At 41.6% G+C, this 24,849-nt stretch overlaps 1 protein-coding gene across 10 annotated transcripts in view; it reads left to right on the forward strand.

The window, feature by feature from the left end:
- Positions 1–11,223: 11,223 nt before the first annotated feature.
- The window catches only part of LDB2 (LIM domain binding 2), a 376,618-nt gene continuing 362,992 nt past the window's right edge, over positions 11,224–24,849 (forward strand). For 6 of the 10 annotated variants that reach the window (XM_006743372.3, XM_031039206.2, XM_006743373.3 and 3 more), the window contains exon 1: positions 11,225–11,742. In XM_006743372.3, the coding sequence (XP_006743435.1) occupies positions 11,611–11,742 (132 nt within the window). In that variant the 5' untranslated portion in view covers positions 11,225–11,610. Of the gene's footprint in view, positions 11,743–24,849 lie in introns of all 10 variants that reach the window. The other 4 variants (XM_031039207.2, XM_081812577.1, XM_031039210.2 and 1 more) reach the window with 1 other exon arrangement.

Consider the following 24,849-nt stretch of genomic DNA (forward strand, 5'->3'; position numbering starts at 1 on the left):
CAAGTTTTTTTCTTTTTAGACCTTCGACTGATTGGATGAGGCCCATCTACACTGAGATGGCCCACTGGGGGAGGGCGATCTGTTCTACTCAATCTACCAATTCAAGTGTTAATGTCATCCAGAAACGCCTTCACAGACATAACCAGAATAACGTCTGACCAAATATCTGAGCATCTTGTTGCCTGATCAAGTTGATACATGAAGTTAACCATCATAGTCCCCTACTCTTGCCTAGTACCTGATACATCATGATGCCAACAAATGTTTATTCAATTGAACCGAGCATACAGGACATTGTGTATATAAAATATTGATCCATTTTGAAATTAGGTTGTAGCTGATAAGACATCTCACAACATATATGTTTTGAAATGATTGGTAAATATCAATAGATGCATCCAGACTTAGCTTGTCATGATGTGCTAAGTGCAAGAGACCACGTGGGTGCTAGTTTCTCTTCAGAGGGCTCAGGGCCTCTTGGTCCAGTTAATGAGTCAAAGAAAAAGTTGAAATGGAGACTGGGGAGTTGGGGAAGGCCTCTTAAGAAAGTGACATTTCCATCCAGACCTGAAGGATGACTATCAGGTCATTGTTTTTCTATAATGGTGAAAAATCAGAAAAGAGCCAGGGATCTGTCAACCGCCAAACTGCACATCACACAATGGATGCCCTTCGACCAGCTCCCAATGGAGGCATCGCAGGTGGGGGGCCTGCACATACCTTCACAGAGGTAAGCTGCTGGGTCCTCTCCTAGCGTATGTATGGAGAAAACCAGGTGCGTTTCACGTTTTCCTTCATGCTGTGAAGTATTGTGTAAAACTTCTTTCACGAGGATGAATCATGCTTCCCAACATAAAAACCACGTCAAAATTGCGGGTGGATTAGATCCATCTAACTCATTTATAGGGTAGTTTGGTAACATGCACAACTAAAGGTTCACTAAGCACATACCCTTTGCCTTAAGATGACTTTACTTTTAGAATTTTGTTGTGATAAATGTGGATGTACAAAAAGATATGGATCGCCACAAAAAAAGGTAACCATGTGAGGTGATGGATGTGTTAATTAGCTTGATTGTGGGAAACATTTCACAGTGTGTATATATATCAAATCAACACACTGTACACCTTAAATAGATACAATTTTTATTGGTCAATTATACCTCAATAAAGCTGGGGAAAAAGATATGATAATATTCATTCAAGAATTGTTGTAGTAGAGAAAAATTGGAAATCATGCAAATATCAACTCTAGGGGACAGTTAGATCAGTTAGCTTCGATTTATGTAGGGAAATCCTCCACAGGTCTTAAAAATGATGCACAGAGAACCAGGTAATGACAATCCACTTGGGAAATAAGCAGATAAAAGCAAAAAGTGGACTGATAAAGCAGTGGGTAAATGATAAGTCCCCAGCAAATAGTAGGGACACTAAGTGCAGTTTTCAGGAACACGGGAGTTTCTTCAAGTTACCTTAGCTATTAAATACTTCAAAGCCGATGGCAAATGACAGGGGGAACCTGGCCAGTTCTAGAAAATGTACCATTATGTGCAGTTATTTTCCAAAATAAATTGTTTGATCTTGGATTAGGATAGGGCTTTTATGAAAGAAACACATACTCGCGCATCCGATGTCGGTTTCAATAAGAGAGGGACTCAGAAGTCAATTCCGAGCAGGCACAGGCGTCTGGGCTCCTTTGTTCCCGAATGATTGTCCAAGTCCAAGTTGTACCATCGAAGCTCATCCTTGGCAGGCTTGGGAGGCTTTGGGGAGCCACGCTGTCTTTCCTCTAGGTTTCAGCGTGTCTGCTGGTGTCCTGGGGTCTGCAGCCAATCTGCACGGGGAAGCTCCGTGAAGCTCCAAGGGAAGGAGAGGCAGGAGGTACGGGGAGTGAAATCTGGCTGAGGGAGGCTAGTTCTGGCAGGCTGGGGTGGGGGGTAGGCAGCACGAAAAGTAAGTGGGGTAAAACAGAGCAGGAGAAAAAGGTGATACCACACGTCATAGTTTTTAGTGCCACAGTTAGAGATTTAGCTAGCATAGGCTGCCATTTATTTCTTTGTGAAATATTTGCCACCCATTTCATTTCGTGCAAGCACAGCTTGGTGGTGTAATATACAGGTGCACTTGTGTGTGTGTTTTGGGGACAGGGTGCCATATAAAGATTAGTAAGATATAGAACTGGCCTTCAGCGATCTTACCCGAATTTCAGAAGGAGGACCATATTCTGTGTATGGTAGCTCCTTCATGCAGACAGGGAAAGCTATCTAACTCAGCAGGGCCATTGTGAAAGATATAATTTTATGTAAAGCACCAAAGTCTACATTTGCATGGCAATTAGTAGGCAATCAGTAAATGATGCTATTATTATTATTATTGTTATCACTCTTACTAGTGCAGGAAGAGACAACACACAGGGTCTCTCCTTGCACTCCCTTCCAACTCACATTGTTTTGAGATAAGCAGGCATCTTTGCACTTGGATATCAGAAGCTTTGCGTACCAGATCCATTGCCTGTTTATTAAACTTCCAGGGCCCCTGTACCACACACCGGGTGGCTTAAATCATCAGCAATGCATTCTTTCAGAGTTCTGGAGGGCAGGGCCATGCTCCCTCTGAAGGCCCTAGGAGAGAATCCTTCCTTGCCTCGTAGCTTCTGGTGGTTTCTGGCAGTCCTAGGTGCTCCTTGGCTTATAAGGGCATCACTCCAGTTTTTGCCTCCCTCTTCACATGGCTGTCTTTCCTCTCTCTGTCTCTGTGTCTCCAGCCATTGGATTTAGGCCCAGTCTAACCCAATAAGATCTCATTTTAACTTGACTACATCCAAGAAGACCTCATTTACAAATAAGGTCACATTCACAGGTAACGAGGGTTAGGACTTGAACATATATTTTGGGTGGACACAGTTCAACCCACTACACTACCTTCTGCTAAGGACCCTGCCATTTGGTCAGGCCCCTAGATTTAGAAGGATGAACCTCTGGCTCAGGCTGGAAAGGCAAACATGTGACCTAGGACTGGCCACTCTCTTGGCCACAATGATTGGTTTAGATGTGGGTATTTACGTCCAAACCAGGCAATGAGAGTCAACACTGACATTTTTTTTTTAGATTTTATTCATTTATTTGAGAGAGAGGGAGAGAACAGAAAGAGAGTAAGAGGGAGAAGCAGGCTCCCAGCTGAGCAAGGAGTCCAATGTGGGACTCGATCCCAGAACCCTGGGATCATGACCTGAGCTGAAGGCAGACTCAACCGACTGAGCCACCCAGGCGCCCAACACTGGCATTTTTATTGAAACTCTTATGGAGGAAACTTCTCTTTTGGCTGGGCTAATTTGGACAGATCAAAGCTCAGCCCTGTCTGCGGTCACATAAGGACGAAGGCTATCTGTGAGTGAGGAGAGCTTGTAGGGCATTTGGGCCTCTGGATCCTATTGTAACTGAACTCAGATACTTCTAGCTTTTTCAATGACATAAGCCAATAAATTCACTTTTTTTTTCTTTTTTGCTTATGGCTTTTAGAATAAGTTTTCTTTTACTTGTAAACAAAAAGAGTCCCAAATGATACACTGTATGCTCTCATTTATATTTTTGTTTCTTCATGACAATATGTGTTGCATGTCTATGTGGCCATATACTAGAAAAGGTCTGTTCTCTGTTCTCAAGAAGCTCACAAGCTAGTGTAGAGATGGACAAAGGCTGTGGACCATATTGGTTGACAGCATCAACAGAGAGAAGTCAGACTGCCTGGGTCCAGTGCCCATCCCACCAATTACCAGCTGGGTAGCCATGGGCAAGTTACTCAGTCTCTCTGTGCCTATGCTTCCTCATCTATAAAATAGGAACAAGAATCGTCTTTATCTTATGGGATTGCTGTAAGGATTAAATGAGTTAATATTTATAAAGTGCTTAGAACAATGCCTGACATTTCATAACAGCTGTATAAGGGATTAGTTATTGGTACTAAGCGTTCTTCCTTGATTCCCATAATGGCCATATGAAATTAGTACTATTACCTCCATTTTAAAACAAAAGCTAACGTCAGTCATACGGTAATTGTGTGGAATCCAGTTCACCCAATGGGGAAGAGAAAAACTGGATCCAAAGAGCAGTGCTTTGACACTTGGCTACACGGTCTCCTGTGGGTTGAAAATAGATTACACTATGATTTGACGTTGACATTCTACATACCCATTGCCCCTGACGGCACAGAGAATATTACGTGAAATATCATGACAACAAAGGGCCTGATAGGTAACTGGATCCTGGGAAAGGGGTCTCTGAAGCTTTAATATTTTTACCCAGTACTTAGCATGGTACCTGACTTGTAGTAAGTACCCGATACATGCTTTCTGAATGAAAAAATGAATGAATGAATGAATGAATGAATAAGAGCTTTTACACATCCTTATTAAATGGAGAGCCTGGCCTGGAATTAGGGGGTGCAAATGGCTAGGACAGCTCTCCTGGGATTCATTCTGGTAAGTTTTCATCCATTTATTTTACAAAAATATGCTGAGCACCCACATTTGCCAGGCAGCATGTTAAATTCTGAGTGTTAATGGGTGGATAAAACCAACACATCGTCCACACTCAGAATTCACAAGCTCATAGTGTACACAGGTAACATACACGCAAACAGCAAATGCAGACCTGGTTACAAAAGGTGATCGGGGTGGAGACTGAACCAACAGAATTCAGCGGTAGAAACTGAGGGGTCAGGGATGGGTTTTTAGATCATCTGATTATGGATGGCGCTCCAAAGAGGTAGTATCTTGAGCTGAGACTGAAAGCTAAGGAGGAGATAGTAATGCCAGGGACAAAGAGAGGAGGGTTTCTAGAGTCTAGAGGAATGGGCTGGGTGTGTACTGGAAATGAAGCAGAAGGAGAGTCATGGGAAGAAACGGAGGTGTGGATGTGGCTGGCAGGGGAGAAGAGGGCCAGATCGTACCGAGTCTGAGGAAGGAGGGTCCAGCACACAGTGGGCCCTCAGCGAATACTTCTGGAGTGATGAAATAAGTGTTGGATGGTCCATGCTGTGGGTTGGATTTTACTTTTGATACTTGAGAAGTGAGTTGTTTTCAGTGGCTACAGCCTTCCTTGGTCATTACAATTACTTATTAGATTTGGTTTAGTAAAGAGGACATTAGAGAATGACAGTGAACACCACAAGAAAGGAAACCCAATATGTCTTCAAAACTGCAGGGTGGAGACAGATTTTCGAGCTCTTTGGCGCTGTCAGCAATGCCCTCCTCAACCACAGACTGACTCTATTTGTAAGTTTGAAATGCCTGAGCAATGGCCACTGGTACTGACAAGAAGATTTCCTCTAGGAATCCCACAAAGTCATCAGTCATTTTAATTCTAGGTGAGAGCCAAGAGCAACAACAGAAGTTTTTCAGCCTCTGTTCTGGGTCTTTTGTTTCAGGTGTTCCAGAGAGAAGTTTCTGAGCACAGGTAGGCTAGGGATGCCCTTGAGTGAAATCAACTTCGCAATCCAGAGTTCAGTCCTTGGGTCTGTCTGAGTCCAGTCTAGCCTCCTTGTCTCTGCAAGTCATCTTGCTCAAACAAAACACTTACCTTGTCATTTTCTGACTCCCTGGTGCCCATGCAATAAGTTGCACTTTCCTTAAAATGGTATTTAAGTCTTCCAGAATTGGGCTCCAACAGCTTCTTACTGTCTTACTTTCGCCAAGTTTCTTGACTTTGCTTGACATCAAACATGTTCATTTCCATGGTGTCCCCTCGGCTTGGCATGACCTTTCTCAGACTTTCATGTCTGTCTCTCTGACAAATCTGTTGAGGTTAAACACAAGTGCCAACTTCTCTGTGAAGCCTTCCTTGATTTACCTAGTTTGAATGAATCCCTCCTTCCTTGGAGGCTCTTTGTAGATTAGCATTTCATTTATAAGTTTGAAGATGCCTACCATAGTATGCCTTAGGTTTTTCTTTTTTCCATTTCTCTACTGTTAATTCCCTAGTCCCTATCCCAGCCTGTCTATTAGACTTCACAGTGTCGCTTTACATTTAGTTCTGAGATTGGGGAATCCCTGTCACCTCTTCTTATAATAACAGTATTGTGAACGCTTACTAAATGCCAAACACTCTTCTAGTCAATTGACATGTATTAACTTACTTAATTCTCAGAAGAACCAGAGGATTGTTATTAGCCTCATTTTACAGAATAGAAAACTGAGGCACAGAGAGGTTAAAGGCCCAAGGTCACACAGCTATATGCAGGATTCAAGATTCAAGCCAAGTCCATGAGGCTCCAAAGTTCATCCTCTAAAAGTTCAAGACTGCTGTAAAGACTCTTGAGTTGGGGATTGGTTCTGTGTTTACTTTTATTTTGTTCCTGGAGCTGTATGCTCAGCACCTGGCACAGTGCTTAGTACAGTGTAAGGGCTGAATACATACTTGTCATGAATGAAGGAAGCACATGTTCGCCTATCTCGAAGTCACCTGAAAATAGACCACACCTTCTATATCTTTGTTTGTCCTTATCCCCCTGCCACATCTCAGCTGTATTTTGCACGTGTATGTTCGCTGAATGCTTATGGAATGAAGAGGCAGAAAGAAAAAGACAGGGGTCGCAGAAATGGGTAAGGAAGGAAGGCCAGGAGGGGAAATGAAGAGTGGTAAGAAAACTAGCTTTCTGAAGCAAACAGAGCTTGTAGACGAATTGGAGATAGTGCAATTGCATAGATCCCGAGAGGGATCAGGCAGGTAAATGGAAATTAGGGACATTGGCTGGAGAAGGCCATCTCGTGATGGAGACACAAGCACTCGGAGTCAGGTCTCCCCATGTGCTGCCGCCGTCCAGGCAGGGAGGGGGCCGAGGGTTGAGGGTTGCCAGAGCTTATGATTTTCAAGACAAGATGAAAATCTGGATTTTATATGAACTTCTTTATTTTTGTAAACTGTTGGCAAGTATTTCAAATTAAAGGAAAAATAAACACTCTGTGGGTTAGACCTAGTGTGAATGTGGCGAGATGAGGTCCCAAGCTTAAAGGTCAGGCCAGCTTTTCAGTCACCTTGAATGTCTGTTGTGAGGACTTTTGGAGGTTATTCAATACTTACCATGCGAAATTATATGTAAACTCATGGCTCAGTCTTTGGGGGTAATAGAACTGTCACACCAGGGGTTAGGCTTGTTCATTCTTCTATGGTATACAAACATTGCTTATTGAATTTCCCTATGGTTTCCCGAAGGAGTTGATTTGCAGCCTTAAAATGAGCACATCATTTCTCTCACTTATCATGCTCAGCCCTGGGCCAGAATCAAATGAATCATAGCTGGTCCCTTCAGAAACAGGGAAGTGGCAAAACCAACCAGGTGACCTAATTGTGCAAAGCATTAAAGACCTAACTGTCCAATTTTGGGAGTATGTTCTAGAAGATTTGGGACAGTAAGAAGAGTGGGAATAACTTGGCAAGGCTTTAGGGAGAATGGATAGAAGTAGGGGCGGATGCCTGAAATTAAGGAGGACAAAGAATAAAATCCAGGTAATGGGAGACATTTCATCCTTTTGTCTTCCATTTGATTAGGTGCGTATGGTTTGAGCACCTACTGTGGGCTCAGTACCACGCTGGCCATTGGGGTCAAAGAACAGACATGCCCTATGATGAAGATGGACCTGGGCTTCCAGCAGTGAAATGCGTAAGAATCTTGTCCCTATCACTTACTAGTTGTATGACCTTGAAGAAGTTTCATAGCATCTTGAAGCCCCAGTCTCCGTATCTGTAAAATGGTTTATTGTGAGATCAGTAAAGAATATTTGTATAAACCACTCAGCATGGTGCCTCCCACACAGTAAAGACTTAATAAATGATAGCAATTAGCACATTTACATGTAAATTCTCCAGTGGAAGAACACAGAAGACACACAGTGTTGACCCAAACGGGGACATTATTTTCTAACTCTTGCTTTTATTTACAGCAGTCCTCCCCACCCCCTTCTCCATGGTTTTGTTTCCTGCAGCTTCAATTACCAGTGGTCAGCTGTGACCTGGAAGCAGATGCCCCTCCTTCTGATGAAATGGTCCAAACGTCAAAGGCAGGCCAGCACTATGTCACATGCCCATGTCATTCACCCCCTTTCCTCTCAACACATGGGCACTTTATCAACTCACATCATCACAAGAAGGGTGAGTACAGTACAGTTAGATATTCTGAGAGAGGGAGACCATAGACACATGACTTTTATTCTGAGAGAGGGAGACCATAGTCACATGACTTTCATTACAGTGTGTTGTTCTAATTGTTCTATTTTATTATTAGTTATTTATTATTATTATTATTATTATTATTAGTTTATTATTAGTTATTGTTCATCTCTTACTGTGCCTAGTTGATGAATTAAACTTTATTAGAGATATGCATGTGTAGGAAAAAACATAGTATATGTAGCGTTGAGTGCTAATGGTGGTTTCAGGCATGCCCTGGGGGTCTTGGAACGTACCCCCTCAGATAAGGGGGAACTGCTGTATTTCCTTCATAGCACACACTACAGTTTGAAATTATGTTCCCAAAGTCTTTTTAGTTCTCCTACGCTGTCTCCCCTCTTACCCTCAGTGGAGCGCAAGGGGCAGGAAGGTGGGGAGCATGTCTGCTATCCACCTTGACTTCCCAAAGTTTCCTAGCATCCAAGCATATAATAGGAAGAATAACATTTTTTGAGAATTATACACGTGTTGCATTATCTAATACATTGTAGTGCATTATCTTGTCTAATCCTTTGCAACGATCTTATGGATCGTCACTCTCTCTGTCTCCAGTTTAAAAATGGGGTGACAGGCTCACAGAGGGATGGAGTCACTTGCTCAAGTTCTCACTGCACAGAGAAGGGGTGCAACCAGGGTTGCAAAATGCTCTGGCCAGGGCTGTGGCCCATGCTCCCTTCCGCTGGGAATGGAATATCTACGGAATAAATGAATTAATGAAGGAATAATGAAAAGATCCAGAGGAGGGGAGACAATTTAGTTAGACGGAAAGATGAGTAGGAGTATGCTGGGAAACAAGGGATAAAAGTACAACTGTGTGCATGCATGAAACAAGATTGTAACTTTAGGAAGACCAAGTATAACAAACAAATAAATGCTGTGTGTGTGAGATAGAGACAGAGAGACAGAGAGAGAGCGCGCATGCACACAGGTGTTAAGGAGCTCTGTGTGCCATGCTAGGGAGCATGGATGTTTTCTTACTGGGGGCAGGGAAACACTGAAGAAAAGATGTGGGGCAAAATCAGCTTTTCTTTTCTGCAGTCAACATTCTGATTATAATAAGGACGAAGCACAAGAATTGTGGATCTGAGCAGGGAGACCAGTTTGGAGACTCTTGAAGTAATAGAGATGAAAAACTATGTGGCCCAAGCATGATAAACTTCCAGATATTTCTGAATTTGGAGTCTTTAGGTATTAACAGGAAGCGGTATTTCCAATTATAACTTGGAATGGTCTGCAAGAATTAATGAGAGTAAAATTTTACCTTATTAGAAAGGAGTTCCCTAAATGGATTTTTGAGCTTTTCCTTTTTTTGATCAATATTAGGCTGTACATGCCTGCTAGGTGTGACTTTGCTGCTTCTTCCAAAAACTAGCCACGTAAACATAAACTCAGGCAGGCACTAAACTCTTAGAACGTCTTTAGTCTGGGAATCTAAACACAATGAGCCGTTAGATTTTGCAGTGGCCATCATTCCAAAACATAAATCAAGTCAAATTTGTTTGAAATCCTGTCTTTAGAAGGTTGTGTGTTTTGACAAACCTTGCAGCAAATTTAGTCCAGCTTTTGGGTTTGTAATGAAACCTGAAACCAAGCATGCTGGCCTGCCCTGGGGTCTTCTCAGACAAGTTCCAAGTAGCCTTAGTGTAATGTCTCCCCTAATCTCATCCTGGCAAGAGACATTACTGTGTTGGGTTGCACTGGAAGTTTGGGGTGGACTCTGCAAACATTTCATACAATCATGGAAAGGGACTGATCAAGACAGCAGTTTGGGGGTATTTCTACTCCTGAGTATTCTTAAGAGTGTAAATTACAGAATTAGCAATACCTTATCCTCTGTTGGCTAGTGACTTGGAGATACCCCAAGCCATGATTGGGGCAGAAAGTTAATTAATCTGCTTATTAAAAAGAAGAAATGTCTCATTTGCATGCATTTACATTCAGGTCTTGCATGCGTCACCCTTTTTGGTGGTTTCTGTTTCTTTTCTTAATACCACAGACCTAGCTAGGTATTAGCTCAATACATTTACATTTTCTGTGTCTGGGCTTTGTTTAAGGGTATATGTCTGGTTATCATTGGTTCCAGTGGAATTTGATTGTCATATAGATCATTTAATTCTTGGTAGAGATCCTTACCCCTCCCTGAGCTGTGCGGATTTTCGTCCAGGTATCATATACCTCAGTTGCGAAAAGATTTATGTTCTTGACCAATCTTGGAAAATAAAGACCTTGCCTCCATCAGAGTTGGACATGTTATTTGGGGATGAGCCATTCAATTATCTGCAATTTCCTACTCAACTGAATTTTCCATGGTCATTTTTGTGGGAGTTTTCTCCTTCTTGCTTTTCCTATCTTATTTGGAGGTTGGCTTTGGGAGTAGTTTTTTTTTTTTTTTCTTTTCAAGAAAGGAAAAAAACCAAAAAAACCAACCCATTGCTCCATGAATGTATCTTAGGCATTCCACATTCCGAATGATTGTTTTTACCTGAAAATGCTTCCGTAACCTGAACCCAGGCCCCCTTAAACCTGCTTGAGTGAAGCCTTGGGAGAGGAGGGAGGGGCTGGGAAGAGGGTTGATTGTGGGGGAGGGGGGGTGAGGAGGGGGTGAAATGTAAAACCTGTAACAAGCCCTTGGAACAACAGCAAGTAAAACCAAAACTATATAGGGAAATTAGTGCAGAGGGAAATCTTGGCATGGGAGTGAATCACCAGCTCTAATATCTGGGACCCCGGTGCGGTGTTTCTGTATTTTGTAGTAATCACATTTCTGATAAATTACAACAGCGTGGCTATCAGGGGTGAGTGGCTCAGGCAGCGGTTAAACCACCTATATGCTAACAAGCTTAGCAATCAGGTTGTGAAGGGTCCTGGCTGGAGGAAAAAAATTAAAACCAAACCTTAGACTTCTGTCAGACTGTGAGGAGAATTATATTTTTGAACTAGTCTACAGTGTGGACAGGAAATGACCTCTCCACAAACTGCTTCTTTAAAAACAAGCAGTGGTGCCTAAAGCTATCCAGCTTCTCTCTCTCTCTCACTCTCATTCTCTCCCTCCCTCCCTCCTTGCCTCCCTTCCTCCCTACCAACCTCCCTTCCTCTCTGAAGCTCCTGCTCTCTCCCTCTCCCTCCTCTCCCGTGCTCCCTCCCTCCCTCCTTCCCTCCCTCCCTCCCTTCTCTCTCGCTCTCCCTCTCCTCTCCTGCTATAGAGGGCTCCAACAGCAGTTCCCAGCCAGTGTGTTCAGCCTGCCTGCCTGCCTGCCTCTGTGTGTGTGTGTGTGTGTGTGTGTGAGCGTGTGCGTGCGTCTACTTTGTACTGTGAGGAACACAGCCCATGTGCTCTGCATGGACGTTACTGATACTCTGTTTAGCTTGATTTTCGACAAGCAGGCAAGATGTCCAGCACACCACATGACCCCTTCTATTCTTCTCCTTTCGGCCCATTTTATAGGAGACATACACCATACATGGTGCAGCCAGAGTACCGAATCTATGAGATGAACAAGAGACTGCAGTCTCGCACAGAGGTAAGTACTTCAACCTTGGGTGTGTGTTTGTGTCTTTTTTTTTTTTTTTTTTTTTAAACTGCATGGGCTTTTCCTGGGTTGCTGGCTGAATTCTGTGGGAAGTGTCCCACTAGATACTACCACGTACGTGGAAATGAGCGCCAGGATGAATCCACTAGTTTGAACGCTGGGTTTCCACGCACAGCAACTCTTGGAGCTGGGGACAGTTTCTGCCGGAATCTTGAAATAGACAACCCAGCACTTGATTCGCCTGCCGGGTCTCCAGAAATGCTGTTCTTCCCGAACTCCGGGGCTTGCAGGCTCTGAGTCGGTCCCGTTGGTGTTTCGTGAGATATAATTCCCAGGGATTTGGGGGATCATTTGCATCTGGCAAAATAAATTTTTAACAAATCCCCAGAGGAAGTCTGCTTTGACCTGTATTTGCTTTTCAAAGTCATCAAAATCGAGGTGGAGGGGGCAGAAGGGTAACCCCCTACACTTTTCAGAACTAACCCTGGAGGGATACATTGTTTGTATATTTCCGTGTTAAATTCAGAAACCAGTTGCTTGGGGCAAGGGGGTTCTCGACTTTCTCTTATCGCTGATGGGAGTGTCTCGCTAAGAGCTCTACCTTCCACCGGGAGCTGGCTCTGCATTCAAGTCAGCTCGAGTTTTGCATATTTGTAATCTTGTGCCTGAGAGAGGGAGTGAGCCTCTGCCTTCTCGGCCAGCAACTCTGGGAGCAGAGAGGACTTTCAGAACTTTGTAAATGCAAAACTCCAGACTGCCTCCTGCAATTTAAATATTTAATGCCAGTTGACTTTTTCTCTGTGTGCTAGCTAGGCTGGCAGGTCCTGCTGCTGGGCCGTCCATTTGCCTGTGAGTTGGAGCTTTGTGTTGAAGTGTTCTGAGGAGTTTGTTATAGGTGCACCAAAGTCACTTTAAGAAGTAGAAATCGCTGGGACTCCCGTCTTCTCTGCCCGAGTGCAAATACCCAGAGGGTTGATGGCAAAGAGCTTTAAGGGAATAGTTCTGGTGGAATTTTAGATTGAAGATTGACTCTCAGCTCTGGAAGGGGACTCACTTAATGTTGTATGATAAAATAAAACACACTTGCTTAAATTGTCAACAGAGCATGGAGAATTCATGACGCTTAATGTATTTAATGCAGCTAACAAGATGTGACCTGCTTTCTGATTGGCTAACTGCTGGACAAGGACTGATTTTTTTTTTTCCTAAAAAAAAAAAACAAACAAAACTGGGTTGTCTTTAGCACTATTTTCTTTATATGTTAATACATCATAGAAGTTAAATATAATTGATACTGTTGCTCTCCCCAGAAGCCAGTAGCTTTTACAGAAGTGTAAACCCTGTTTTGCTTAGGGTGGTGACCTGTGGGCAGTAAATTATATTCCTGTGTGTTGTTTTGTGTGTGTTACAGTTTGTATATTTCGTTCAGTTTTTTTGGAACTATCTGCGGGACTCTGAAATTCTTGCAGAAATTGTTGGTTGTCATAGCCTGCTTATCAGAATTAGGGGGATAGAAAATGTCTTGTAGTTCAACACACATTCATTGCAATACAAATTTGGGGTTAAAAAAGGTCTTAAAAATATACTTGGTTGAAAACAAGAGAACAAGGGCCATTAGGGCTCAGTTCCTGAACAGCAACAGGATTTAAAAATAACCTGCGTCCGGCTTATGTTTTAGAAAGTTTCTGAGAAGTTGTGGCATGAGGTTTCTCTGCCATCCTCCTTGGTTAGGAGAACAGGCAGATTTCCCTCATATCTATGTTCCCCTGTGCTCCTAAATTATCACTTGGCCAGTTCAGAGCTAGATGATCTGGGGCACTTCCCTGTCCTGGCCCTCACGGAAATCTGCAGATGCAGAAAGGTCCCACATTTGTTTCCCATTTGAAAGAAAACCTTTGAAAAGTCCCCCTTTCGTAGTATGTTTCCTAAAAAAAGTCACATTATCTTTTGTGAGAGCTGAACTCAGGAACTCCTACCTTTTGGATTATGGGGTATTACTTTTAAAGATTTTCCTCTGAGTAGAAAAAAACCACTTCCTAGCTCAAGAAACTGGAGAGAAAAGCTTGCTCTGACAAATCTTAAAGATTTTTTAAAACCTCTCTGACCGTGACCAAAAAAGCACTGTGAAGTGTTTTCTGGTATGTTCTAGAGCCAACCCCGAACATTTCCCCCCTTAATTAGATCTTTTTTACAATTACACAAATAATCGCCCTGACACTTCTTTTCTCTTTGCCAAGAAGTAAATGATGTCATGGAACCCAAAGGCCATAAATTTGTTTTCATTTCATATGAAAAAAGGAGAGAATAAAATAATTTCTCCTAAGATATTTAAATATTAACATTCAATATTAAATTTTAATCATAGTTTGTAGTTGGAAAAGAAAATATTTAGACAAAAAAAAAACCCTTTTCGTGAGGAAGTTACATTGTGCCTTCAATGATGATTCTTGATGTAAAGTTGTTCTGAGTCCTAGAGATGGTTGAAACAAAATGCAAGAATAGCCAGGAAAGAGTTACCAGGTTATTCACACACAAAATCAAATAGATCGTTGAGTGACTTTTGCAACTTAACCAAGGCTTTCAATCATTTTTGGCAAGAGAGACTCACTTCTTTCTCCTCTGTCTTCTGGTTCCTGATCCTATATTACATGGTATTATTTCATTGAGTCCTAATACCACACACATACACACACACACACACACACACACATAATTTGGGTAATACTCTCAAGTCCCCATTCCTTTTTGAACATAGACTTGGCTAGAAAGAAATTGTAGCAGATCAGTGTTGATGAATACATTGTGGTCAAATTAGTAGCAATTTTCTAGAAACCTCCTTCTGTATGGAAAGGAAAGAAAGTGGTAAAGAAGCAGGGGACTTACCTATTCTCTTTCTGTAGCTGACCGCAGGGCATTCTCTCCTGCAATTGGTGCATTTCTTCCAATTAAATCAAAGTCCTTCAGAAACTGGGTAGTGAGAGTTTAAAGAGTGTTGGATTGGAAGTTAATCCTGTGCCTTTCTTGTTTCTGTCACTTCCTACAACTATTTGGCGTAGATCATGGTTCCTCATCTAAAAATTACCTCGCGATACCGCTAAAATTCTTAAAAATTTCAGATGCTGCAAAAGTCCTGGGTTTGGTTTTCTTTTGTACGAGAAAATATTGTGAACCAGCATGAGGAGCACAGACATTATTTCTGTGCTCATGCTATTCAGTTCGAACTCACAAATAGTACTGAAACAATGAAGTCATAGTGGAGAAAAAGCTGAAGGCAGAGACCCTGACAGTCTTGTTTTAAAGTAGTGCTTGGAGCATGCCGTTCCTGGGACAAAGTAGGTACTCAGTAAACATTTGTTAACTTGCCGATCAGTGAATCAGTAGATGGAAGAGGAGAGAGAGTTCGAGAACTATGTCACTGGAATTAACACAATCCCAGTGCCTCTGGGGGCCTGGTGTACCCTGAAGCTGCTTTGGGCATCAGCCTCCCATTCCCCTTAAAAGTGCTCATCCCCACCTTCTCCACCTTTATTTTATCCATGAGGTGACTTAGGTCCCTAATCTTTGTGGCAAAGGAAAGCAAGTGTCTCAGAGATTATAGGACATTTTTAACAGACTGAGCCACCCAGGCATCCCTTATAGGACATTTTTAAAGGAACATGAATGTATTACAAAGCCACCAGAAACAACAAAAAAATATGTTTTAAATGCTATTGGCTGTTCTGGGAAATGAAATTTATTTGCAACATCAGAATCTTAGTGGAATTTCATAAAGAAATGTGTGGGTGTTCTCCCCCCACCCTTTTAAATGAAATTAAGAGAAACTCTTTGAGCTCTGCATCACTGTTGGTCACTGTAATTCCCAGGCAGGAGGAAGGGGGTGACATTTTCCGTTGTGTGTGCTACCATGATTTACCCGACGTCTTCCAAAATTCTTGTATTTGAATGGTCTTGCTGTCCCAAATGTATTTGAGAAGAACACAACTACACAATTTTATAGTTAGTTTAGCATTGCACGCAGAGTGCAGTCAGATAGGCTATAAAAACATGGTCTACAGATATCAGAATTTGTTCTGTAAAAACTTCAGTGATTAGTTAACAGTAAACTATTTTTTTTTCATTTCCTGAGGTCTGTGAAATGAAAAATATAGGTAAAATGTGGGACACATTATAGTGACCTTCATTTTTAGTGAGAGGATTTTACTAATGTTGGATTACTATAGAATTTAAGAAAGTTTATCAAGTTATAAAAAATCTTCATTCTCGTAGCTAACTTTTCTGTACCTTTTTTTTTCTCAAATGACCCAACATGTCTCCATTGCAACAAAGCTGTTTTTAAGTATATATATATTTTTTCCTGTTGGCAATACGCTAATTTTAATAAAACACCACAAACTCCAGGAAAGTGTAGGTTCCATTATGTATTTCTTCTTTTTCGAGGTTTCTTTTTTTTCTTTTATCAACATTACACATCCCACTCCAAAAGAGAAAACTGTGATTACAATTGGAAGCCACACACACAAGGTTTTTATTAGAATTACAGTTTTTGGTTTTACAGGATTTAATACGAACGCGAACAGTGTTTGAAGACCTTGAAATTTAAATCTGCTGCCTGCACCCCTCCTTGCTCAACTCTGCAGCTCCCTGGGGAGGGCGTGGGAGGGGCTGGGGGGCTCTCATTCTTCTCTTTCAGTTACATTTTTATATACTTCAGTCACAGGGTTTCACGTTGTAACATCATGTTTATTCATGGGGTAGCTTAGTATCCTTGATGTTCAAATGGAGTCTAGTTAAAATGAGATTAGGTATTTTGGATAGGTGGAAAAACATGAGAAACGCTTTGTGATAACTTGGATTTTTTTTTTCCTAGAAATTTAGAAAGAAAAATCCTGCTGTTACTCTGTGTCATAGGAATGATTTTCAGTGTTAAACAGAGAACTTTCCAAGGTTTTCCGAAGGGGGTTGTGAGGAGTGGGGGGAGGGGGCGTTGGTAGTGGTAAGGAAAGCTGTTTTGAAAATGTTAAATGAAACCAAAAGTGCACTTTTAAAAATGAGGACTTCCAAACTCTCTTATTTTTCAAAATCTCTACATGACCTCAGAAAACAAATTGCAGGACTCTTGTACCGATTTTATTTTCCTGACGTCTTTTTTTTTTTTTCTCCGCATGTTCTTACTTTGGGAACTGTTTTTAATTAAAAATTGCTGCAAACTAACTATTAGTAGGAGGCCAAGAAGAAAAAAAAAATCTCTCAACTCACAGTCAACACTGTTTCATATCAGTCTAAAATCAATGCACATTTAAATATCTCCCTTTTTGGTGTGTCAATTATGATACAGGATTTAAAACCCATATGCATTTTTTATGCATTTAGCTTTTTGTTTGGGTCTCAGAAAGAAATTAATTTAAATTGTATGGAGAACAGGGCTATAAATCTCCTTTTATTACATTTGTCCACATTAACTCATTTTTCATGAGGAACACAGAGCACCTCCTTTCTGAACAAGCAAACGGAACATAAAACAAACAACCCCAAATATCCAACTTTATCCATTGTCAAGAATAAGATTCATAAACTTATTTGGGTTTGGTTGGTGGGTCTCAAAATACAATTGATCTTGGAAAACAATCTCTTTTTTAAAGTGTCAGAAAGCAGAGCTTTAACGAATGTTCAACTGATGTAGATATTACATATACCTCTGTCATTATCTGACAAAGATATTTCTTTCTTTCTTTCTTTCTTTCTTTCTTTCTTTCTTTTTTTCTTTCTTCTTTCTTTCTTTCTTTCTCTTTCTTTCTTTCTTTTTTTCTTCTTCTTTCTTTCATCAGTTCAACCTAAATTTTTTTAAAAATTAAATTGTAGGAGCATGCATCTGGACATAGGAAACTATTAATACTTAAAATTCAGTTATTTCTTCAAGAATTGCCGTATTTCAGGCAATGACAACACCAGAGCCTAGAAATATAGAGATGATTAAAACATTTTCTGTCCTCTAGAAGCTTACAATTTGGTAATGAAGGAACACATACAAACCGAGTCTTACAATGAGGTGCCATGATAGATTAATACGTGGTGGATTACGGGTGTGTCCACGCACTGAAGGGTAAACGTCCTTCAGAAAGGTGGTCAGGGTGATGATAGCTAACATCCATGGGTGCTCACTATGTGTTGAGCACGGTGCTGAGTGCTTGCTGTAGGTTAGCGCCTGTAATCCTCATAATCACCTCAGGAGGTAGGTGCCGCTAACCGGGTTTTTCCTGAGGAAACAAAGGGTTAAGTAAATTGTCCAAGGTCACACAGATGCTAGTTGAGTTTTAGAGGTTGTGCTGTTAACTTTTCTGCTGTAGCACCTCTCCTGAGCTAAGAAATACTAGCTAGGATTCCAGTTTCACCTGTAGAAATTTATTTGGTGAATAAATTCATTTTTTCTCCCCTAGGACAGGTTGACTTTGGCAGTGGGCTGGAAAGGTGACCTCATTTACCTAACTTGATTTGACTATTTGTCTCTCAGATTCCTGACTGATTTCGAAAGGGACCATGGGCAATTCCAAAGGATGGTGCCAGAGATGGACCATATACCCTGGTTATTGAGAAAAAAAGAACCGAAATGACACTCCCTTTTGAAGAACGAGTGTCTTCAGTATTCGTTGAAGTGGTCTTCTCTGAAGAGTCACTGGAATGGTTGTGGAATTATTATGCATAATCATCTAAAAGTTTAATTTTTTTCCTTAAAAATATTTAGATGTCCATCCAGTGCTTGACCCTTCTCAGGCATACTCTGTGGAAGATGGTGTTTTGATTTTCTTAAACAATGAGCTATTAGGAAATTAAATTAGGATTAGAATTTGGCCTGGTGTTGGCTTCCTTTGCAGATACTCAATGAGGAATCTTAGGGGAAATAAAGGCATACAGGGGCTTCCCACTCGCCTAGTGTGATCCTCTTTCAAGAGGCAATCTCCACATCTCATGTCTCTGCCTTTCTTTGTTGGGAGGTGATGTTCCCTACCTACCCTTGCAGCCTACTTCAGCTCCCAGTGAGGCCCTTGTCTTTACCGTAAATGCCTGCCCATTATTGGACATTAGATGGGTTTCCTTATTTGATCTACCCCAAGCCTGAGACTCATGCATTCTGGTGTCCTGTAACAGATACAGGAAAAGTGAAGCTCACAGACGTGTAGACTTGAGTCCATACCTGGGCATCCCTGGGGGCTGTATCTTCTCACTTACCCATTCAGTGTTCTCTCCCAAAGCATGTGTTTGGTAAAGGCCCCCCACTCTCCTTTGGAGGCCCTGACTTGCCCTCACTTAACCACCACCTTTGACTAACCTAGTTTGAAGTTTTAGTCTTCCAACTAAAAACAGAAGGCCCAGTGTTAGAGATTCGACAGACCCCTCTGAAGAAGAGGGAGCTACTCTGTTCTGGTGACATCGCAACCCGATCCTCTCTTTTCAGGATTAGGATGGCTTCCTAACTGTGCTCCCTGTTCCCTCTCTCCACCTTAAAATCTATTCCCCACAAGCAGCCAAAGTGATATTTTTGAAGCATAAATCCGATCACGTCACTCTTCAGCTTTCCCTTACACCTAGAATAAGCTCCTTGCTCTAGCTGTAAGAATGGATTGATCTGCTCCTTCCAGATGTCCAGTCTTATCTCCTTCTACATGTTCAGTAGACTCCAGTCACAAAGAGCATCTTTGGATCTATTAACTGTCCAAGCTCGTTCACGTCTCAACACCTTTGCCCTCAGTCATAGGATGGATATACAGATTCCTCTATAATAACCCATGAAGTATTAGCAGATCTAATTTGAATTAGATTTTGGCATGGCGTTGGCTTTATTTGCAGGTAATCAATTAAATATCTCCAAGAAGGTAGTGACAATGAAGGATAAGAGTCCCAGCACTTCATAGGTCCTCTACTGACCAGCCTAAATGGCCCCTTCACAGAGACGCTTGGAGCACCTCAATTAAAATGACTTCCCTTCACCCCACTCACTTACTATCACATGTCCTGGTAATTTTCTTCATAGAAATTATAGCAAGCTGATATTTTATTGCTTCTAGTTTATTTCTGAAGCATCTGCCTGTCCCCCATAGAATATGAGCTGTGTGAAGGCAGAGCCCTCATTTGTCTTGTTCGTAGTTGTCCCCCACAGTGCTCCCTAGCACATAGTTGATATGCAAAATATACTGGTTGAATAAAGGAGATTTCGCTGTATTGGTACTATCCACATTGATACTGGAATTTACCTTGAATCTTACCAACAGTTACAGTTGGAAAAGAATCTGTGAGCCTAATAGCCCGGTGAGCGTTCATGGATAGAATGCTCAGCCAGACCTGCAGAAAAAAGAAGGCTGGAAAAGGAATTTCTTCTGAGAAGAAAGTGTTGACCCGAGAATTTTGCCTTCTGGGTGGTGTGAATCTGTTGGGAGTCTCCCGACTTCTGATTAAAAATATTTACACTTATCGTAGTGTTTTTTTCTCATTTGATGTATCTACCGCTTCTTTCTCTTTGGATCTACCTAGGGGCCCACAGCCATGAATTATGAGATGAATCATGAGCGTACCTTACATTTCCTGGAGCACTTTGCACTTTGGGAAAGGGCTTTTAGGGCCATTAATTAGCTTATTTGAAATGACTTGCACAACAGAAAATATGGAAAGTTATATTAGCGTATGATCTTGTGGTTAATAACTTTGTGTTTGCTAACTAGTGTGTACGTGTGTGTGAGAGAGAGACAGACAGAGACAGACGGAGAGAGAGAGATGCTCTCCCCAATCGGATTGTGTTTGTGTATGTGTGCACCTTCTAGTTAGGAAATATGCACAGTGTTTCCAACAGTGTTTTTTTCCTTTGGAGCGAAAAGAGTGACGTGCCTGGAATGTAAAGATCTGAACGGAAGTTTGACCTAGAGCAACTCAGATCTGGATCCAAACCCCGGGCTTGCCTCTTGCTTACTGTGTGATCTTAGGGAAGTTTCTTAACTTTCCTGAGGGTTTGTTTTCTTAGCTTGAGTTTTAGCTTGGGAGGTGAATGGCTAATGGATGTAAGATGCCTGGCACAAGAAGGCCCCCTCCCCCACTTATCCGCAGTTTTGCTTTGCTCAGTTTCAGTTCCCCCAGTGAACCGAGGTCCAGGAGCAGATGACCGTGCTTCTGCTATCTTGTCGGAAGGTCAATAGTAGGCTAACGCTACATCGGGACGCCTACGCCATTCACCTCACCTCGCCTCATCACATAGCCATTTTGTCATCTCCCATCTTCACCGGAAGAAGGGTGACTACAATACAATCCGATATTTTGAGAGAGAGAGACCACATTCACATAACGTTTATTACAGCGCGTTGTTATAATTATTTTATTGTTAGTAATTGTTGTTAATCTCTTACTATGCCCAATTATAAATTACACTTTATCATAGGCGTGTATTCTGGGAGAAAACATAGTATCTATAGGGTTTGGTACTGTCCACGATTTCAGGCATCCACTGGGGGTCTTGGAATGCATCTCCCACAGATAAGGGGGGATTTCAGTGTATAGTAAATGCTCAATGAATGGGAACGAAGATGATGATGATGATGATTTGCGGCCCCTATTCTCTATCCCGGCAGCAAATTAAGTCGCACAAGCAATGTAAGACAGCTTGATTTCCTGAAAGTATCTTTACAAATATTTTTTACGTGGCTTGTACTAGCACACTGCAATCTTATGAGTCAAACTTGTAATGTCGTTGTAAGACTCATGGATTTGGTGTTCTTATATAAGATAACGCCATCAGCGTTTCTCACTGTTATACAGTAGCGCTGACATAATAATCGTGTGTCTTCTCGTGGCCGTGCTCTCCCCCCAAATCCAGGTTATAATGATCTCTGAGACTTACCTATATATAGTTAAGGATCAGGAATTGACCAATGTGTAGGACACACACGCTCGGTGCCATTGGGAGAAAGCTGTGTTCAGGGCTTGCTCCTGCCAAGAACTCAGTGGAGACAACAGAACATTGAAATGTTCCCTTGAACCAGCGGCACCTCTCCAGGGCCACCTAAATGGGGGCCCCAGGGAGGGCTGGGGAACACACACTTGCTGTCCTGGACTGGCCATTCCGTCTAAAGAGGTGCACCTCTCAATATGCAGCTCTGCACAGACTTCTCCAAGGAAGCTGTGTCAGCACTACTCGGAAGCCTGAAGCATCACCTGCGCGTCTGGACTGATAATAGCCCTGCCAATTGATCCACTGTGACACCTTGTGGCTTACTCCCTAACACGGTGAAAATGCACACGAGTGAGGCAGCAGTGTGCTGAATGGTACCGTGCGGTATCTTTCTGGCCAGAGGGATCAGGGTGATGGGTAGGAAAGCTGCCTCCTTCTGCTTTCCTTAGAGATGCACCTGAGTGTTAACAAGGTGCTGATCTGTCCCACTAGTCTCAGTGTAGGGCTTCCTTGATGTTTCGTTATTGAATTCTTTAAATTACACATACCTTCCTACACTTCATCCCCTTGACCAGGTCACCTGTGATTTTTTTTGACCATGCCATATTAATAACTTTTTATCAATCTTTCTAGTCAAGTATCTTGCATCGTTCAGATATTAAATTGTTTGCATATATATATGAATATAAAAATATATATATTTATTTTTTGGAGAGGGTAGTGCTTGTTAAATTTTGCTTCCCAATATGGGTCATTTCTTAGGACTTACGAGGATTTTATCTTGAGACTGAAAATTGTGTAGACAAGCAAAAGCTAAACTAATAAACAAGGCTGACCATTTGACAGTACACACACACACACACACACACACAAAGTCCTCTTATACCTTATAATTTTAGCCATGATTACTCTGCAGTTGGCTAAAATTTCTTGCTTGAAATTGAAATTAAGCAGTTGGTGCATGTCTCCTGCCTTTGAAAGGTTTTGATGGAGAACATTCGATGGAGCCGACCACTCTCAAATTAGCTGAATCCTAGAATTTCAGAGCTGGAATAGACACGAAAGATATCTAGTCCAAGCTCCTGATTTTGGAAGCACGGAAACCAGACACAGGTGGCGCTTATCTAGACTCTGAAGTGCTGCTAAATGGTCTCAGGTTTTGTAGATCATAACACTAGTTGCCTGGTAATAACCAGGGACTGGCCAAATTAAATACTCTTACCAACCACTAATTCTTCAATCCTCCAAAAATGTCTATGTTTCAAACCCCTTTCTCCTTTTCCAGTTTTCTGATTGCCCTAAAATTGTATCAATCTTTAGCATCATGCTACTGATGTTGAAAAACACATCACTAACCTACCTTGTTTTAGAATGTGTGATTGTTTTCTTTGCCAATTTTATTTAAAATTGGGTGTGCTTTAAAATCTATGTTTAATTTTTCTGATGTTAAAAACATGGTACATTAACAAGATAGAGTATTTATAAAATACAACAATATGCAAAGAGGTCAATACAAATTTTCTCTAATTTTACTATGCAAAAAATTGCTGTTAACATATTAGTATATACATGTAATACACAAAAGCATATACATCAAACTTTTCATGCCTAGGAGCATATTGAGTGCTCTTTTTTGAATCTAACTCTTTTAACTAAAATTATGAGTGTTTCACTGTGCTCTTAAGCCTTTTCAAAATATATATATATTTTTTTTTTTTTTTATTCATGAGAGACAGAGCGAGAGAGAAAGGCAGAGGGAGAAGCAGGCTCCCAAGGAGCAGGGAGCCCGATGCGGGACTCGATCCCAGGACCCTGAGATCATGACCTGAGCCGAAGGCAGACGCTTAACCATCTGAGCCACCCAGGCGCCCCTCAAAATATATTTTTAGTTGTCTGAATTCTTTACACTTATGCTTATGTTTTAAATATTAACACCATATAAATATTTAAAAAATTATCTGGCTCATTTGTACCATGATTTAAACTCAAAGAATTAGTTTTTGTTTTTTTTTTTTTAAAGATTTTATCCATTCATTTGACAGAGAGAGACACAGCGAGAGAGGGAACACAAGCTGGGGGAGTGGAAGAGGGAGGAGCAGGCTTCCCGCCGAGCAGGGAGCCCTATGCGGGGCTCCATCCCGGGACCCTGGGATCGTGACCCAAGCCGAAGGCAGCTGCCTAATGACTGAGCCACCCAGGCACCCCAAGAATTAGTATTTTTAATAACCAAGCTTGTCTCCCAGTAAGATGGGATGCTGGTACTAAGGATTTAGCTATGGTGACTGTTATGATTAGCATTTAATACCAGGCAGAAACCTTCACCGAGGGCTCTCTGTCTCTTTTTAAGGATTTCCCCTCCCATTTGAGGACAGATCTTTTTCCCCCTCCTGTTTTTCTTTCTCTTGTGTTATTTCTGAGTCAAGAGGTAGCTGACATGCAACTTTGTGCAAGGTCCATAAATCAAAAGATTTTGTACAATTTATACTGGGAAGAAAGAGCTTGAATTAATGTTAAGAGTTAGTGTTGATCTAGAACCAGTAGGTTGGGATATAGCAAGTTAATTTATGACACTGTTTGAAGGACATATATTTGATTCAAGGAGAAAAGCGAAATCTCAAGAAGTGAGCTATGTCATGAGCTGTATGCAATGTTATCTTATTTCCTCCACTGGATCGAAGAGATCCTTGGGGTCAGGTACTCTCTTATTCATGTTTGTATCCTTCGTGACAATTTACATTCTCTGTGGCCAGTAGTGGTCTTTTTTTAAAGGCACATTTCACAGAGGCAGCCATTTTGTAACCAGATTCTGAGTTATCACTGTTTTAATATGGGTAATATGCATTTTATAGATAAGCTTCATACACATGTGCTCCTATTACAGTGTTGTGGTGTGCAATATCATCCCCTACCACAGCACCAGCATTAAACCATTAACTTCTGGAGTCACGCAGACTTATTTTTCTTACTATTTGTATGACCTTGAGTGCATCAATTTACCCCTCCGTGTCTCGGTTGCCTTCCTGGGTACTGTAGGAATGGTGATAGAAACTACGGCTTTGGGTTTTGATGAGGACTGAATGAAATCATTCTTATAAAGTAGTTAGCATAGTGCCTGCCCCCTGTGAGTGTTAACTGTTATTGTCATGGCTTCTCTGTTTAGTGGATATTGA

Source organism: Leptonychotes weddellii, chromosome 2 (genome assembly GCF_054177405.1).
Source record: "Leptonychotes weddellii isolate Sample4059 chromosome 2, ASM5417740v2, whole genome shotgun sequence".
Classification (NCBI taxonomy): Eukaryota; Metazoa; Chordata; class Mammalia; order Carnivora; family Phocidae; genus Leptonychotes; species Leptonychotes weddellii.